This window comes from Colobus angolensis, unplaced genomic scaffold, assembly GCF_000951035.1.
Source record: "Colobus angolensis palliatus isolate OR3802 unplaced genomic scaffold, Cang.pa_1.0 Scaffold5, whole genome shotgun sequence".
NCBI classification, from domain to species: domain Eukaryota; kingdom Metazoa; phylum Chordata; class Mammalia; order Primates; family Cercopithecidae; genus Colobus; species Colobus angolensis.
Genome location: NW_012118487.1, coordinates 14744704 through 14761463, shown reverse-complemented (window position 1 = coordinate 14761463; position 16760 = coordinate 14744704). Strand labels below are relative to the sequence as shown.

The following is a 16760-nucleotide window of genomic DNA, read 5'->3' as shown; positions in this document are numbered from 1 at the left end:
AAAGAAAAGAAAAGAAAAGAAAATGTGGCCTGAGGACAAGTAAAATAGAATGCATTTCATACAGGATGTTTGTCAAAATGAAATGAAAATAGTAAGATGATGTTACAGACTCACACTGAGGTTTTATGCATGTAGTACACAGTGCCATCCCAGAGCAGGACTCTCAAGACAACATCTCTTTCCTTTATGGTCCCCAAATGAATCAGGCAATTCCGAATTGGTGGCAAGGGCTTGAATATTACCAAACCATGTTGACTCTGATCATCTATCTGTTAAGGTAAACTGGAGTCCAAGGAGTAGAAAGCATTATGGGCCAGGCAGTGCTGACAGGATGGTAGGGTACACAGCAATGGCAAGTAATAATCTCTCAGGGAACAATTCTCACACTCTCAAGGTCATTTCCCTATCTTCCTGTCTATGCACCCAGGCACCTTAGAAAGAAAGGAACCCAGAGGGAACTGAGACATCAGAGCTTTCTTTGTGGCTCTGTCTCTTTTCTGCATCTTGCTGTGTTAACAGGGCCCTTCCTGGTGCCCACCATCCCCCAAAAGCACCCAAGGAGTGCACAGAGAATGAAGAGCAGGGACAAGATCAGACAGGAGAGGCCCACTGGGAGACACTGAACGCATGGAGTGGGTGGAGCGGAGTAAGAAAATGTACAGTCTCATTAGGAATGAGGTACCAATGATGGTGTCTCCAGATCCAGCAGACCTCCGCGCATAGTTCCAGGCCCGAATTAGGATTTTGTAGTCATTTTCAAGATAAAGCACTTGTCCTAAGTATCACTAGCTTTTACTTGAGTCACTTATGTCTGGATCTCATTAAAGTTCCTGGCCATTGCGCTCATTTTATCTTTTAAGCGCAAGTGAGAAACAGGAGCGGGTCAATGCTCACACCAACCGAGCACTTGAAATAAGAACTTGAACAGGACACAAGAAGCAGAGACTATGGGACACCAGCCTATGAAAAGGTGTTGCAGCACATTTAAGCTGGAGGCATCAAAACTGGCATCTTCTACACAAATGCAGTTGTTCTCTCTACTCTTTAGAACCATAGAGCATGAAGGCGCATCAGAGAGCATCTCATCTCAGTTAACACCCTTCCTAAAGGCCACAGGAACAGTTCCATTAATGTGTGGCCAGGCCGACACCCAGGCTCTCCAATTTCCAATCCTGCACTCTTGTTACTGCTAATAATAGCTCTCCTATTTGTGGTACCTATTATGTGCCAGAGACTTATTCTGAGTGCTTTACAGGTGTGGCTTTACTGAATCCTACAGCCACCCCCGTGATGCAGGTATGTATTACTGTTGCCACTTTCAGGTGAGGAATCTGATACCCAGCATGGATGAGTAACTTGCTCAATTCCAAAACTGACAAAAGGGCTGGATTCCTACACTGAATCCACACACTCACCTACACCTAAGATCCATGCTTATCCCCCACGACCAACCTTCTGCTTCCTTTACCCCAGGGACACATCTGTGGTGGCTACTTGGTGCTTCCTTTAGCCCCACTTCATCATGCAGTCACTTACTAAATCCTGATTGGTGTCTGTGTTGCACACATACAACATCAAGAAACACAGTTTTAAATGTACTAATGCTCAGTGATCTCTCTAAAGTTGGGGGAAAAGGATAATAGCTTGTTTGTCCTCATTCTTTCCTAGATTCTTGTTTCTGGAAATGCTTTAAGCAATTTGATGCCTGAGAGGAATCTCATTCTTTCCAATTTCAACACCTTTAGTTTTACGTAAAAAATAAAAAAATGTATAATCATGAAATAACAGAGGGAATGAGAAAACTGATATAATAGTGAGCTGAATCTTTACTGGCTCTGATAAATTAACTACCAAATTGGCAATTGAACCCCATGCATGCCAGAAGCAGAAATGTGTGTGAAGCCACAGGCCAATTGTATCATACCCCTTGCAGTTAGGAAAACTCTCATTGTTCGTAAACCACCAACCAGGGCTGCCTGAGGTTGTCTGTTATTTTTTCCTTTTCTTTTTTTAATTTCTGGTGCAACAAAGACCACCTTTTGAATGAATAAGCCAATAAATTACTTTTTTTTGTCTTTTTTCCTGCTGCACAGAACCTGAAGCGGGTAGCTGAGACCTGGATGGATGAATTTGCCGAGTACATTTACCAGCGGCGGCCGGAGTACAGGCATCTCTCCACGGGGGACATCTCTGCCCAGAAGGAGCTGCGCAAGCAGCTCAAGTGCAAGGACTTCAAATGGTTCATGGCTGCTGTGGCCTGGGACGTGCCTAAATACTACCCTCCAGTGGAGCCCCCGCCTGCTGCCTGGGGGGAGGTGAGGAAAGGTTGCCTGAAACCTGCGCCTACCTAGGAGACTGTGTGCCTCCCCCATAGCCTCGGGTGGTGGGAGGGACTGCTAAAACCTTCACTTTTACCCTGCAGCCAAGTAGCATTCATTGAAATCATCTGAAATACATGAATGTTCAACCTCTTTTTAGCAATTACTAGACTTAGCCTTCAGAGTTGATAGCCTAACCCAGAATTAGTGACCACTGTTGATTCCCCAGACGATATTTTTTTTTATTTTTGGGACGGAGTCTTGCTCTGTCTTCCAGGCTGGAGTGCAATGGCGTGATCTCGGCTCACTGCAACCTCCACCTCCCAGGTTCAAACGATTCTCCTACCCCAGCCTCCTGCGTAGCTGGAATTACAGGTGCACACCACGACACTCAGCTAACTTTTGTATTTTTAGTAGAGCCAGGGTTTTGCCGTATTGGTCAGGCCAGTCTCAAACTCCTGACCTCAGGTGATCCTCCTGCCTTGGCCTCCCGAAGTGTTTGGATTATAGGCATGAGCCACCATGCCTGACCATGAATTTTAAAAATACACCTAGAAAATATTTTTATTTGAGATTAGGGAAATCACCATCGGCTTCTGTAGAGAATTAATATATCTGTCATATAAGTGCATAAATATGGGTACCTGATATACGTGATAAAAACCCTCTGTCTTGGTGCACAGCCTTGCTGCTATTGGTATATGCAAGTACAAGGCAATGAGGGGGCTTGGCTATTTTCCCCTCCAGGCTGTGCTGTGCAGAATCATAAAGAAATGTGACACAGGCAGCCACATTGATTTTTTAAATAAGCACCAACCTTTCCACCTCTGAACACTTCTATTCAGTGGAAATAGAATGGAAAGAGCTGAATAGCCCCAGGTCCCAAATTTAAAGTATCTATCTTTTGGCATAGAAAAGACTACTGCACTGGGTTCGGTTCCATTCAGTACTGTTACTATAGCCTTTCTCCATAGAATAGAGTGTACTAAAGCAGGACTAAAATTGGATAGGATGGATTTATCCTAGCCATTCAGCCTGCTCTTAGCAGAGGATATCGGGGGAAATGCATCAAGGCTAGATGTTCACACCATCCCATTTTTCCAGTCTTTCAGAAATCAAGAGTTGATTGTCTCACATTGTGGAGGAGCACCATCAGTGTCCTTGGTTTTATAGTCTCTGAAAGAAGATGCCATTGCCTAGATGGTATCTGCGGCTGCAGAGCTCTGAGAAAAGGCTACCCCAGGGCATGGTAGGAGAGGCCAGAGGACTCAGGCAGTGGTCCTGGGTGAGCTGTTCCAGATCCCTGTAGAGGATGTGTTCAAGTCACAGGTGCACTGCTTGTTGTGTTCAGAGGATCACTCTTCATACCTGGGACACCCAGGATGAAGGAGACAGTCAATCCTGCCACTATACCCTCTAACTCCTCATGGTTTTTGCATGTATATGTCGTCCTGACATTATCTGCTTAATTCAAGTTAGTAATTTGGTCTCATCCTTTGCATCTTAAACATTTTATTAAAACTTCCCTAGAATATTAATTTGTATTAATTTAACTGTCTACCAAGACTTAATTCATAGCAGTGGAAATTTGAAGTAGACAGATATCAGAAAGAATTTTCTTATCCTAATATGTTGGAAGGCATGAGAAGTGAGTTCCTTCTACAGTTTTATATATACACACACACACACACACACACACACACACACATATATATGGTTCTGCTTGTCATCTTTCTATGATGATTCAAATGCTGTCCTGCCTAGTGACTAAGAAATACACTTGAGGAGCCCACAGTATCATTGTGTGATTCACTACAGAGCTAAAATCTCATCAATCTTTTATCTGCCTTATGTGGAAACACGAATTTTTCTTCCTACTGGTTACTATGTTCTTCAAACTGCAACTGGTCACATTTTTCCCACATTACCTGATTAAACCATACTCTGAATTTACATAGCACCTTTTCTAAATAGACTCACATCTTCCACTGAGGTTCTAGGAAAGGTACAACTTTCCAGGAATAATCAAAATCAGAACCATCTTAAGCCCAAGTAGGCTATGCCAGTGTGTTTATATCCATTACCCTAGATTGCCTCATACTTTTACAACACTTGCCTTATCCCTGGAGACATTTGCATTCATTATTTCTGGCTTAAACAATCAGACGTTGAGAAGATTAGATTTTTTATTTTTCCCCAAGACAAGGATTTGCTCTGTCACACAGGCTGCAGTGCAGTGGCATGATCATAGCTCACCGCAGCCTCAAACTCTTGGACTCAAGTGATCCTCCCACCTCAGCCTCATGAGTAGCCCAGACTACACATTCATACCACCAGTCCCAGCTAATTTTTTAAATGTTTTGTAGAGACAAGGTCTCAATATGTTGCCCATGCTGGTGTTGAACTCCTAGCCTCAAGTATTCCTCTTGCCTCAGCCTCCCCAAGTGATGGAATCGCAAGCCTGAGCCACCACATCCAGCAACAGATTTTTTTTTTTCTTTTTTAACACAATGGCAAATTTCTTTCCCCCAAAGCCTCAGAACAGTAAACAAATAAAGGTCATATTTAAGTTTAGGAAGGAAGGAAATGGGGACATAATTTATGGGCCAGTTACATTCCAGTTGTATTTGTTCGGTGAAGATGTGATGCATAGCAAGAATGAAGAAATAGAGGATGGGAGGAAGGCAAGAAGAAAGGAAATCAATAAAAGACAAGAGTTTGCACTGTTAAATACTAGTTTTTAAAAGTATCTGATTCTCGGGCAGAGTAGATCTCTGAGAGTATAAGTGAAACATGTACCTTTAATGCAGGAGGCAAGTGAAGGATTTGAAATGCAGCTTAATCTAAATGAAATGATGAAAAAAGATTATTTTCTAACTGTAGGTGGGTAATAATATTTTTAAGAGTGGATAGACCAGGCATGGTGGCTCACACCTGTAATCCTAGCACTCTGGGAGGCCGAGGCGGGTTGATCACCTGAGGTCAGGAGTTCAAGACCAGCCTAGCCAACATGGTGAAACCCTGTCTCTAATGAAAATACAAAAATTAGCTGGGCATGGTGGCATGTGCCTGTAATCCCAGCTACTCCGGAGGCTGAGGTAGGAGAATCGCTTGAACCAGGGAGGTGGAGGTTGCAGTGTCCCGAGACCTGAGATCACGCCACTGCACTCCATCCTGGGTGACAGAGTGAGACTGTCTCAACAACAACAACAAAAAAAGATAAAAAATTTTTAAAAATGCAGAATATATGTGTCGACCAACTTAATCTCTGACAAAAAAAAATACTTTCAAAATGTTGACACATGCAATTTATTTTGCCTTTCAGAAGGTTTCTTAAAATAAACTTTTTATTTTGGAATAATTTTAAATTTACAGAAACATTGCAAAGATAGTGCAGGAAGTTCACATATACCCTTCACTCAGCTTCTTCTAATGTTAACATTTTATATTTACTACATTAACTGTGGTATATTTAATCAAGCTAAGTAATTAACAGTATAATACTATTAACTAAACAGGACTTTATTCAGATTTCACTAGTTTTTTTTTTACTAATGTCCTTTTTCTGTTCCAGGATTCAATCTCATATATGAGAGAGCTTTTTAGTTTCCTGTAAACTTTAAATTAATTGTTAGAATGGGCAAAGTTCCTAAATAAATATAATAAGTCAATTATTGTTGTAGTGAGAAAGCGAAAAGGGGAATGCAGATTCAGTGGTTCTTTTCAAGCAATTATGGGAAGGAACCACAAACCTCCAGCAATGTAAACACAAGATTCCTTTATGGGAGATCTCGGCCAAGAAGCAGGGCAACTCACCGTTTTATGCACTTGTACTTGGAACAGTTTTCCACCTGCTTGTCTGTGCCAGCCTGATTCTGGGTAAACAATGACGTGCTGAGGCAATTTTTGGCTCTGGTACTTGGAACTCAGCTTGTAAAGGATATGTTACAGACCATAAACAGCCTATAAACCGCCACTCATTTCCCTGACAAATTCAGCTGGATTACTGCACTTGTCTCCTGGCTCATCTCCCTGCTTCTGCCCGCCCCGCTTCAGTTTATTCTCAACACAGTCCACTTAAAACCAACCGGAGATGAGGCCACCCCTCCTCCATCCAAGCTTTCACTGGCTGCAATCTATCACTAGGTAAAAATGAAAGTCCTTACCTATAAGATTGTAAACAATCTGACCCCTGTTGTTTCCCCTCCAACCTCCTCTCTGACTCCTCACCCCCTGGCTTCCTCCTCTCAGGGCCCACTGGCCTCGTCAGCAGTCTTCACACAGGCCAGGTCAGTCTGACTTCAGCACCTTTGCGTTTACTATTCCTACAGCTTAGAATCCTCCAGTCTCAGAAATCATATGGCTCCCGCCCTTACTTCCTTCTGGTCCTCACTCAAAAATTCATCTTCTCAGTAAGGTCTTCCCTAGTCAGCCTATCTAAAATTGCAACAACACCCACACACATCCACATGCATACTTACACACTCCCTACTCCCTTTCCTCCTTTATTTTTCTCCCTAGCATCCATCACTATGTAACAAGCCATGCAATTTATTTTTTTATCATGTTTCTCATCTATCTCTCCCACTAGAAAGTAAATTCTGTGACACAAGGATTCTGTTGGTTTGTTGTGTTGCTACTGCTCTTTTGCAGAAAGACATAGTGTCTAGCATATAGTAGGTGCTCCGTAAATATTTGTTGAATGAATGAAAGATGAATGAATGGGGGATCCTGGCTCCCTGTTGTCCCACCTGCCATTTACTGCTTTGCCCACACACCTGTATATGTGAAGCCTTCTCAGAGCACACTAGGCACTCACTCCCTCCACAGCCATACAAAGTCCACTTCCTTGGAAAGCTCAGCCAGAAAGGCAGTTTGAGTAATGACTCTCAGATAACTGATTCTCAGGAACAGTCACGTCTATGGTCCATTTTACAGTTAAACAAGTTACAAAATATTCCGTTCTGACATCCTATGAGGAAGAAGGAGAAATTCCAAAAGTTAAAAGCCTCTGTTCAGCAATTTCCAAACTCTGCCTACCAGCTTCCCACTTAAAAGACAGAAGAGATTACAGTCACATCTGATAGAGCAGTACTCTCCAGAAGTCATTCCATCCTCTGGTAGGCAAGGAGAATGGGTAGAGTGGGGAGGTGATGAGTCCCAGAGAGAATAAATAGGATTCTGAACCACGGAATAAATTGAACAGCCCTCAGTGCTGTTCAAATAGAAGCAATGTGCTTTCCCCCATGCTATGTTGGATAGGGTAAGAACAGGTTTAAAGTGGAAAACTGTTCTTGAACCACGCACATATGGAGTGTTTCTTTTTGTGTCAAGATGCTAAATGAAAGAAACTGCATTTCCTATTATTTTCCCCTTCTCCTCTTTAGAATTCACGAATTTGCTAAAGTCAGTTAGAGCGCTCCTTTATAGTCTAAAAAGAAGAGTTCTTCAGAATTCTAAATATCACGTGTAAGAAGGAATAAAAGATGTAAAATAGATAAGCGTGTCTTTTCCAACCAGTGCCATAAATTCTTTTAAGAAGTGCCTGCTTACTGTCCTCAATGTGCCAATCTGGGCACATCCATTTGTCACCTTGCGACTGTGCAAACTTTTAAAAAAATCTTTATTTTAAAAATTCATGCCAATACCGAACTACCTAGGCTGTTTATTTGAATTCCTTCCTCAAGATTAATGTCACCCTGAATTGTGGAACATTCACAAAGACAGGCACCCTAAATAATTCCAGTTCTCCTCTGCTGCAGGCTGCTGTTCTTAACCTCTTTTCACCTGCTTGCTGCTGCTTCTTCTAATGTTCTCACAGTGCAAAGGCTTTTCAGGTTTTTCCCTATCAGCTTACACAAAAGGAAGTTCAACATTAGGAGGTGGATTATCTCAAAGACCATCTGAGGATGTGATGTTGTCTCTTTCCAAGAAATTCTGTATGAGTGCTGCTGATTCTGCATAACCAGTGAGGCTCCCTCGCATTCTTTCGGGAGAGCCAAAGCCAGCTTTCCTGAATTCCCCTGCAATCTAGTCTCACAACCAGGAAAGCTGCAAAGTGAGATTGTCCTGCTATTTCCCTGGAAACTATGCATGGAACTGTCTCTGTCCTTTAGGTGCTATATCACATCAACCCAGATCTTTAAATTAAGCACTTATTCAGAGATGATTTATCGTTTAGACTGTATTAGACTCGACTTGATCTGTCATTTATTTTCTCAGGCAGAGGGAGTGCTGGTACATTATGCTAAGTCATCTCTCTGGGGCTCAAAAACAAGGTTGAGAAAAATGTAAGAACACACAAAGTAGTGCATTATCCTCTTGAATATTTCTGTGCTTTCTGAGTTTTCAACATTGAGACGGGGCTATGAAGACAAACTTAAAAGTGTCCTATAATAAACACAATTTGGCTGGGTGCGGTGGCTCACGCCTGTAATCCCAGCACTTTGGGATGCCGAGGCGGGCGGATCACAAGGTCAGGAAATCGAGACCATCCTGTGAATGGTGAAACCCGTCTCTGCTAAAAATACAACAGATCAGCCGGGCGTGGCGGTGGGCACCTGTAGTCCCAGCTACTCCGGAGACTGAAGCAGGAGAATGGCGTGAACCTGGGAGGCGGAGCTTGCAGTGAGCCGAGATCGTGCCGCTACACTCTAGCCTGGGCGACAGAGCGAGACTCCGTCTCAAAATAAATAAATAAATAAATAAACTGCAATTTTAATTCCACATTCCCAGATGAGCAAATTGGACATCTTAGTGCCCCAACTGTGGCAATTTAACTCAAGTCATAACAGAATCAAAGGTGCTTCAGAGCTAACCAATATTTTTTTTTCTCCTATATGGCATATAAAAATTTGGCAAACAAAACTTTCTGTCTTATCTTTCTGTTTATTTTATAAACATACGTATTTGTATTTGATACATGTTTACACACATAAATATATACTTTTCTGGATTCATGTGACAAGAGTCAATGACATTTTAAGTGTATGTTAGCCTACTCATAAATGCATCTTAGTATTTAATTTTCAATGAAAATTTATGCCTTTCTAATTCCAAGAATGACACTAAATTAATAGAATTTAAATAGAATTAACAAAATTAATCTTTGCCAAAATAAATCAGTTGGGAGAATGTTAGACTGAAAAATTAAGAGAATTGAATAGAATTCACTCAACTATCATAGCAAAATTTCTAATCCACAACCTTAGAAAGTTAGCATAGATGGAACAATTCAATATAAGTTTTCCAGTCTTGGACATAGGAATACCTCCACCCTACCAAAGGGGTGACAAAGTGACCTGCTGGCTTCTGTGATAACTAAGAGTGGCCTCTACAGTGGTAATTGCCCTCAACTTGCCTTAAAAATCCAGTAACCAGGCCGGGCGCGGTGGCTCAAGCCTGTAATCCCAGCACTTTGGGAGGCCGAGACAGGCGGATCACAAGGTCAGGAGATCGAGACCATCCTGGCTAACACGGTGAAACCCCGTCTCTACTAAAAAATACAAAGAACTAGCCGGGCGAGGTGGCGGGCGCCTGTAGTCCCAGCTACTCAGGAGGCTGAGGCAGGAGAATGGTGTAAACCCCGGAGGCAGAGCTTGCAGTGAGCTGAGATCCGGCCACTGCACTCCAGCCTGGGCCATAGAGCGAGACTCCGTCTCAAAAAAAAAAAAAAAAAATCCAGTAACCATCCACAGACTGGTGGACAAGAATAGCACAGCCAATAAAAAGGAGCAGGGGAGGTTCCTGGGATCCTTGGGTGCAATTTTTTAAAACAGGGAGTCAATCTTTTTCTTTTTTTTTTTTTTTTTTGAGATGGAGTCTTGCTCTGTCACCCAGGCTAGAGTGCAGTGGCATGATCTCTGCTTACTGCAACCTCTGTCTCCCAGGTTCAAGTGACTCTCCTGCCTCAGCTTCCTGAGTAGCTGGGATTGCAGGCATGCACCACCATGACCAGCTAATTTTTGTATTTTCAGTAGAGATGGAGTTTCACCATGTTGGCCAGGCTGGTCTTGAACTGACCTCAGGTGATCCACCCGCCTCAGCCTCCCAAAGTGCTGGGATTACAGGAGTGAACCACCGCACTCAGCCCAGGGATTCAATTCTAAGACTAACGCCAATATGCATTATTGGGTTTGAACTTTGATTTTAATCATCTGCAGGCAGGCAGCAGTTTAAAATTGAGAGCCAGTATTCCTCTAAGTGTCCTTGCAATGTATTGAGCCGCTGTGTTAGCAGCAGGCCATCGTAGCCACTGCTCCAAGCTCTGAGAAGTGTGGTGACTGTGCTGCTAAAAGGTAAATTGTCTCTTACATTCCCAAGAGAGACATTTTTAGCAACCTGAAGGTCATCAGTCAGTCTTAGATTTTTGTAAGCAACCTGAAACATAGCTACGTCTGTCATGGTTTGGGAGGTGGGAAAATAAGCACTATGGTGCTCCCCGTTAGCCTCCGTGGCTAAATTCTTTATCCATGTTTCATTTTGTCACAATTACCTCTGTGCTTTTGATCCACTTGATTGCATTTCCGCCTATTGACTTTAGGAGATGCAGGAATTAACAGTTACCTTATATTTCCAAAGTTCTCTGTTTGTCTAATTGGTAACCTAGTTGCATTTTGCTCGGCCTTCACTTATATCTTGCCTTAGACCTTTTCCTTCTTATAGAGCTTGCATGGCTCTTTGGGTTGAGATTTTATTGCCCAATCTAAATGATGCCTGGCCAATTTCTGGAAAGGATGGCCTATTGTAAACTATTCTAAAGAGAAACTAAAATAACAAGATAATCTCAGGAGGAGCTTAATTTTCTATACCAATCTCTAGCCCAGGAAGGACAAATCTGCTTTTTCAAGTCTTGTTTTAGACTTAAGTCCTCCAGAACTAATCATATACATTCAAACTCTTTGCCTATGCTTTTTTTTTTTTTTTTTTTTTGGTCAGAATTGCATACAAATTTATAGCAAATACAGAAATCTTCCATTATCCATGGTCTCACCTTCTGCACTTTTGGCCAACTATATTATGAGGTCCCAACTATCATATTATGGGACTTCATGATATTATATTATTTTGGAACAGAGAGAGAGAGACCACATTCACATAACTTTATTATAGTATATTCCTATAATTGGTGTATTTTATTATTGTTGGTGTTAATCTCTTACTGTGCCTAATTTATAAAGTAAACTTTAACATAGGTACATATGCATAAGAGAAAACATAGTATCTGTAGGATTTTGTACTATCTGTGCTTTTAAGCATCACTGGGGGTTTGGAATATATCCTCCAGGAATAACGGGGGACCACTGTAGTTTTGTTTTGAATTTCAATACTCAAGTACTTCCCTGCTGTTGAAAATGATGGAATGATGCCAGAAATAGAAAAGCCACATTTTCTACCATATTCTTTATTTAGAATATATTGGCATTTCTGATGCTAAAAGCATGGCAACTGCATGATTTTGTTTAATCATCAAGACCAGACAGAACATTGAAGCTAGCAAAAGAAGGAAACAAGCAACATGGACATGATCTTACATAAAACTGATGACAAGAAATCCCTCAAGTACTACAGAACATGGATTAGTGTCACCAAAACACCAGACAGCAGCAGATCCAGTGTGGGGCTAGGAGAGATGAAGAATTGGTAGAAAAGAAAAAGGGGAGTACTGCTACTTCTCCAAGAAGAGTATTCAGAAATCAGTAACAAGCATTCACTCCCAAAAGGAGAAGAGCCTTTCCAGAACAGGAATGAAGGCAATTAAATCTGCATCTTACCAGTGGAATTAAAAGACCCAGTCACAGGCTCCAAGCTGAGTCCAATGCAAAGAGACCATAGGGAACCAGTAATGTAAACCATGCTAATGCAGAGTTACCCTGCATATATCTGAGAAATACTCCAAAATACTACCTTCTGGAAAGACAGAGACTCATCCTCTCCCCTCCTCCCCCTATAAAAAAAAAAAAAAAAGAAATCTGCTGTGAATTCAATCTGAAATACAACACTGAGGAAGCCAGCAAGACAAAAGCTTCCAAACCAGAGAAGGAGGTGTCTAAGATAGATCTCAGAAAGTATAGAATGACAAACACATTCAAAGGTAACAATACTGCTTTGAAAGGAAAGACCTTTAGAACTCCAGACAACACAGAGTTAGAACAGGAAGTTTTTGTGAACCAGGCTGAGCCCTAAGAGACAGAGAAGTGTCCCTATAAAAAGGCCATATTTTTTAATACTTCACAGTGACAACAGAGAAGAGAGCCCTATACAGGAATCTTCCTCTAATAATCCAAGAAAATTATCTCATTTATATATGAGATCATTCATCTATGGAAAATAAAAGCAGTTTACAATAAAAGCCCATACTGAGATCCAACAAGGATAAAGATAAGAATGAATCAAATATAGCTCTAACACATAAAAATATACTACAAAACTGGCTATAAAGAAGATGAAAACTACAACATAAGATTTCAAAATGAGCTAAAACAATCGTAAAACTAATCAAAGCTTGAAAGAACCAAACAAATCAGAATTAGAACTGCTCAGAAATAAGATGGCTACAACGATATGAACCATCATTTTACAGAAAGAGAACTGAGAAAACTCAGGGATGAACTAGAAAAAAAAGAAACAGTATTTCAGAAATGAAGGGTATATTAGAAATAAAAAGGCAATGAGAGACCATGGAAGGCACAGAAAGAGAAATAGAGGCTGGAAGGGAAAATGAAGCTTATAAAACAGACACAAAGAAAAGAGAACAAAAAGAATTTGTCAAATGATTTGGAGCAATAAGTGAAGGAGATTCAACATAAAATTTCCAAAAGAAGGGGCCGGGCACGGTGGCTCAAGCCTGTAACCCCAGCACTTTGGGAGGCCGAGACGGGCGGATCACGAGGTCAGGAGATCGAGACCATCCGAGCTAACACGGTGAAACCCCATCTCTACTAAAAATACAAAAAACTAGCCGGGTGAGGTGGCGGGCGCCTGTAGTCCCAGCTACTCGGGAGGCTGAGGCAGGAGAATGGCGTGAACCCGGGAGGCGGAGCTTGCAGTGAGCTGAGATCCGGCCACTGCACTCCAGCCTGGGCGACCAAGCGAGACTCCATCTCAAAAAAAAAAAAAAAATTTCCAAAAGAAGGAAGTCCTCTGAGAACAAAAAACAACTAATATATAAAACTATAATTCAAGGAAACCTTTTCAAAATAAAAGATTTTAATCTATGTATTAAAAGGACCATCTGGGAAATCCAACTTAGAACCACCAACACTGAAACACTTTGTAATAAAATGGTTGTATTGTAAAACAAGAAAAAAAATTGTGCATCCAAGCAAAGAATGAATCAGACTTTGAAGTATAAACATTTTGTACCAGAAGGCAATGAAGCAGTATTGTAAAGATGCTCAAGAAAGGAAAATATAAGCCAAAGATTTTATATCCAACCAAACTATCCCTCAAGTATGAAGGTGGGTGCTATGATTTGGATTTGTTGCCCGGAGTTCATGTTTTGGAAACGTAATCGTCAATGCAAAAATGTTGAACAGTAGGATCTTTGAGAGGTGATTAGGTCATGAGGGCAAAGCATTGATGCTATTACCACAGGAGTAGGTCATTGTGGGAGTGAGTTTCTAATAAAAGAGTGAGTTTGGCTCCCTTCCCTCTTTGTCTCACCCCCATAGGATGATGCAGCAAGAAGGGCCTCACTAGATGCAGCTCCTCAGTCTTGGACTTCCCAGTCTCCAGAACCATGAGCCAAATAAATTTGTTTGCTAAAAATTATAGTCTGTGATATTCTGTTATGGCCACACAAAACAGACGAAGACACAAGGCCATCAAAAAGCTGTTATAAATATTCAAGGACTGGGATTATTTTTACCAAAAGCCTTTCTGAGCAATCTGCTGGAGAAGAAGCATTAGAAAATCAAGAGCTCCTTGAAGAAGCTCATTGTAGGGTCTAGTAGAAACTGGCCACAGGATGGAGGGATATATAAATTATATATAATCTGGCAATGTAGAAATAATACAAGTAACAAGTGGGGAAAGTGAGTGGAAAGCAGAATACATTTGCTGATTGTTGCATAGGCATTAACTAGGAGTAAAACAGTATCATCTGATCTGTGTTTAGACACTGGGGAGGATGGAAGAAAAGCAGTAATAGTTATAGCCAACTTTAGTATTGCTTAGAGAAAGATAGAGTTAGGCACTAATTTAAAAAGAGAAGTTTCAACTATCGTAAGTAATATTAGTGTAAAGGCAACAAGTGGAACAAAAACACAAACAGTATTAAATACTAAAGATTGGAAAGAGAAAACAGGCCATGTGGGGAAAGACCTTCTAGATAACAGTAAATTATGTAATAAATCACTATGTCAGAGCTGAGATCAAACATATAAATCCACTGAAAGAAAGATTCAGACTAAAAAGGCAAATCTTTCTGCTGTATATGAGACATCCCTAAGTCAAAATGATACAGAAAGATTAAAAATTAAAGAATATGCATAAATATGCCAGGCAAATTTAAGTAATAAGAAAACAGGGTGTGAGATCTTGATAGGAAGCAAGGTAGAATACAGGGAGAAAAAAAGTTAAAAAGTTAAAAGAGGCTGAGAAAGACATTATAATATCAAAGACTGCAATTCGTGGAAAACAACTTACATAAGGCAGAAACTGCTGAAAATCTAAGGAGAAACAGAAAGAAGCATACCAATAATAGAAACTTAACATACCTCTCTTGATCCAAGAATCAATAAGTGGACCAAAATGAATAAGGATGTATAGAACCTAAACCATGTCATCAATAATGTAGATCTAATATACCTATCTAACTCCAAAGTTTTTTCAGAATTTACTTTCAAGTGCGCAATTTAAAAGTATGTTAATGTTATAAACAAATAAGATTTTTGAACATGTATCAAAAGATATCTAAACCTAAAATTAAAGAAACAAATATCCTACAATCTTAAACTTGAATTAGAAATTTCAATGTCAGCTACTTTCTGAAAATAGCCACATTCTAGCTTTGTCCACTGAAAAAGTCTAGAAATAACTTCAATCCAATCAGTGAGCACACCTAGCTCAATTGTGGTCTCTAAATAGAATTGTTCACTAAATAGAACTAAGGATTCATGAAGAAATAGCTGATTCTAGTTGTGGGGCCGGAAAGGTAGACGGTGGGCTGAGACAGTCTGTTACTCTAGAAAGCAGAAAGGGAAGAAAGCTTTCAAAGGCTGGTGGAGATCATGTCAAAAGGACATGGGAGTCAGCTAGAAGGGGATCCCACTTGCCATAGATGAGACAATATGAACATCAAAAAAGTGACCCCATTAATTAAAACAAATCGAATATACAAAATGTTGTAAATTTAAAATGATATTTTTTAAAAAGGGGTTAGGAGAGAAAGAGAAATAAAATAAAAGTCACTGGGCACCAATGGCAGTTGCTTCAGCACCAAATCATGACTCTAGAAATTGACATTTAAAAGGAAAACAAGCATTTGTCTTGCTTTTCTGATACAATGTGCATTTCAGGATGTCCAAAGAGCCCTATAGTTGAGGGATTTTATACAGATGCTCAGATAATAAATTCAAAAGGAAAGAATGTTCTAAATCAACATTGTGCAATTCCTGATGCAATAACTGATTAAAGAAATAGTCCTCATTAGATAATAAAACCTTAGATGAAGTATTGATGACAAGCTTCACAATAAAATTATCAAGCTACCATCAACTAAACCCACTGATCAATTTTAGCATCACTGAATCATACACATTCTGGTATGATATGATGCAACATGAAAGCATTTTAGACAAGCCAGGAAGTCAAGAACCATGCCTAAAATATCCTTTTTATAAAACCAAAAGAACATCTAACTGAATTTAATCAAGTCTTTAACTTCAGTCTACAGGAAATTCAGAAGTTGAGGGAAACTTGAATAGCACCTCAAGCCAAATCTAGAATGTAGGAATCTAATTTAGTCAATAAGCCGATGGCAGAGAGAAAAGAGGAGATAGGAAGAACTGTTCTAGATTACAATATACAGAGCTAAAGTACAATAAAATGAAACCTGTTTAAATCATCAATATTATATATTCTATGATTTCATATAACTGTACATTCTACTAGTTCAGTTAATCATAGAATAAGTGAAAAGAGATATTTTAGACAACCAGAGGAATGTAAATATGCAGCAGATTCTGGATGATATTAAGTATTAAGTAATTATTATAAATTTGTGGATATGTAAGAAAATGTTTTTTCTCTCTCTTTCTCTCTTTGTCTACTACTTCCACTCTTTCTCTCTCCCCCTCTTTTTCATTTTGAAAAGCTTACTAAAGTATTAGGGATGAAAGGACATGCTGCATGGTATTGACTTCAAAACCCGCCAGTAAAACAGAGAGAGACTGGGAAATGTATAGATGAAGAAGTATGTAAAATGCTGATGGTGTTCAA

General features: G+C 40.2%; 1 protein-coding gene across 2 annotated transcripts in view; it reads left to right on the top strand.

Moving 5' to 3' along the window:
• The window catches only part of GALNTL6 (polypeptide N-acetylgalactosaminyltransferase-like 6), a 1244620-nt gene that overhangs the window by 1160492 nt on the left and 67368 nt on the right, over positions 1-16760 (top strand). For both annotated transcript variants that reach the window (XM_011959608.1, XM_011959609.1), the window contains one exon: positions 2094-2315. In XM_011959608.1, the coding sequence (XP_011814998.1) occupies positions 2094-2315 (222 nt within the window). The remainder of the gene's footprint in view (positions 1-2093; positions 2316-16760) is intronic.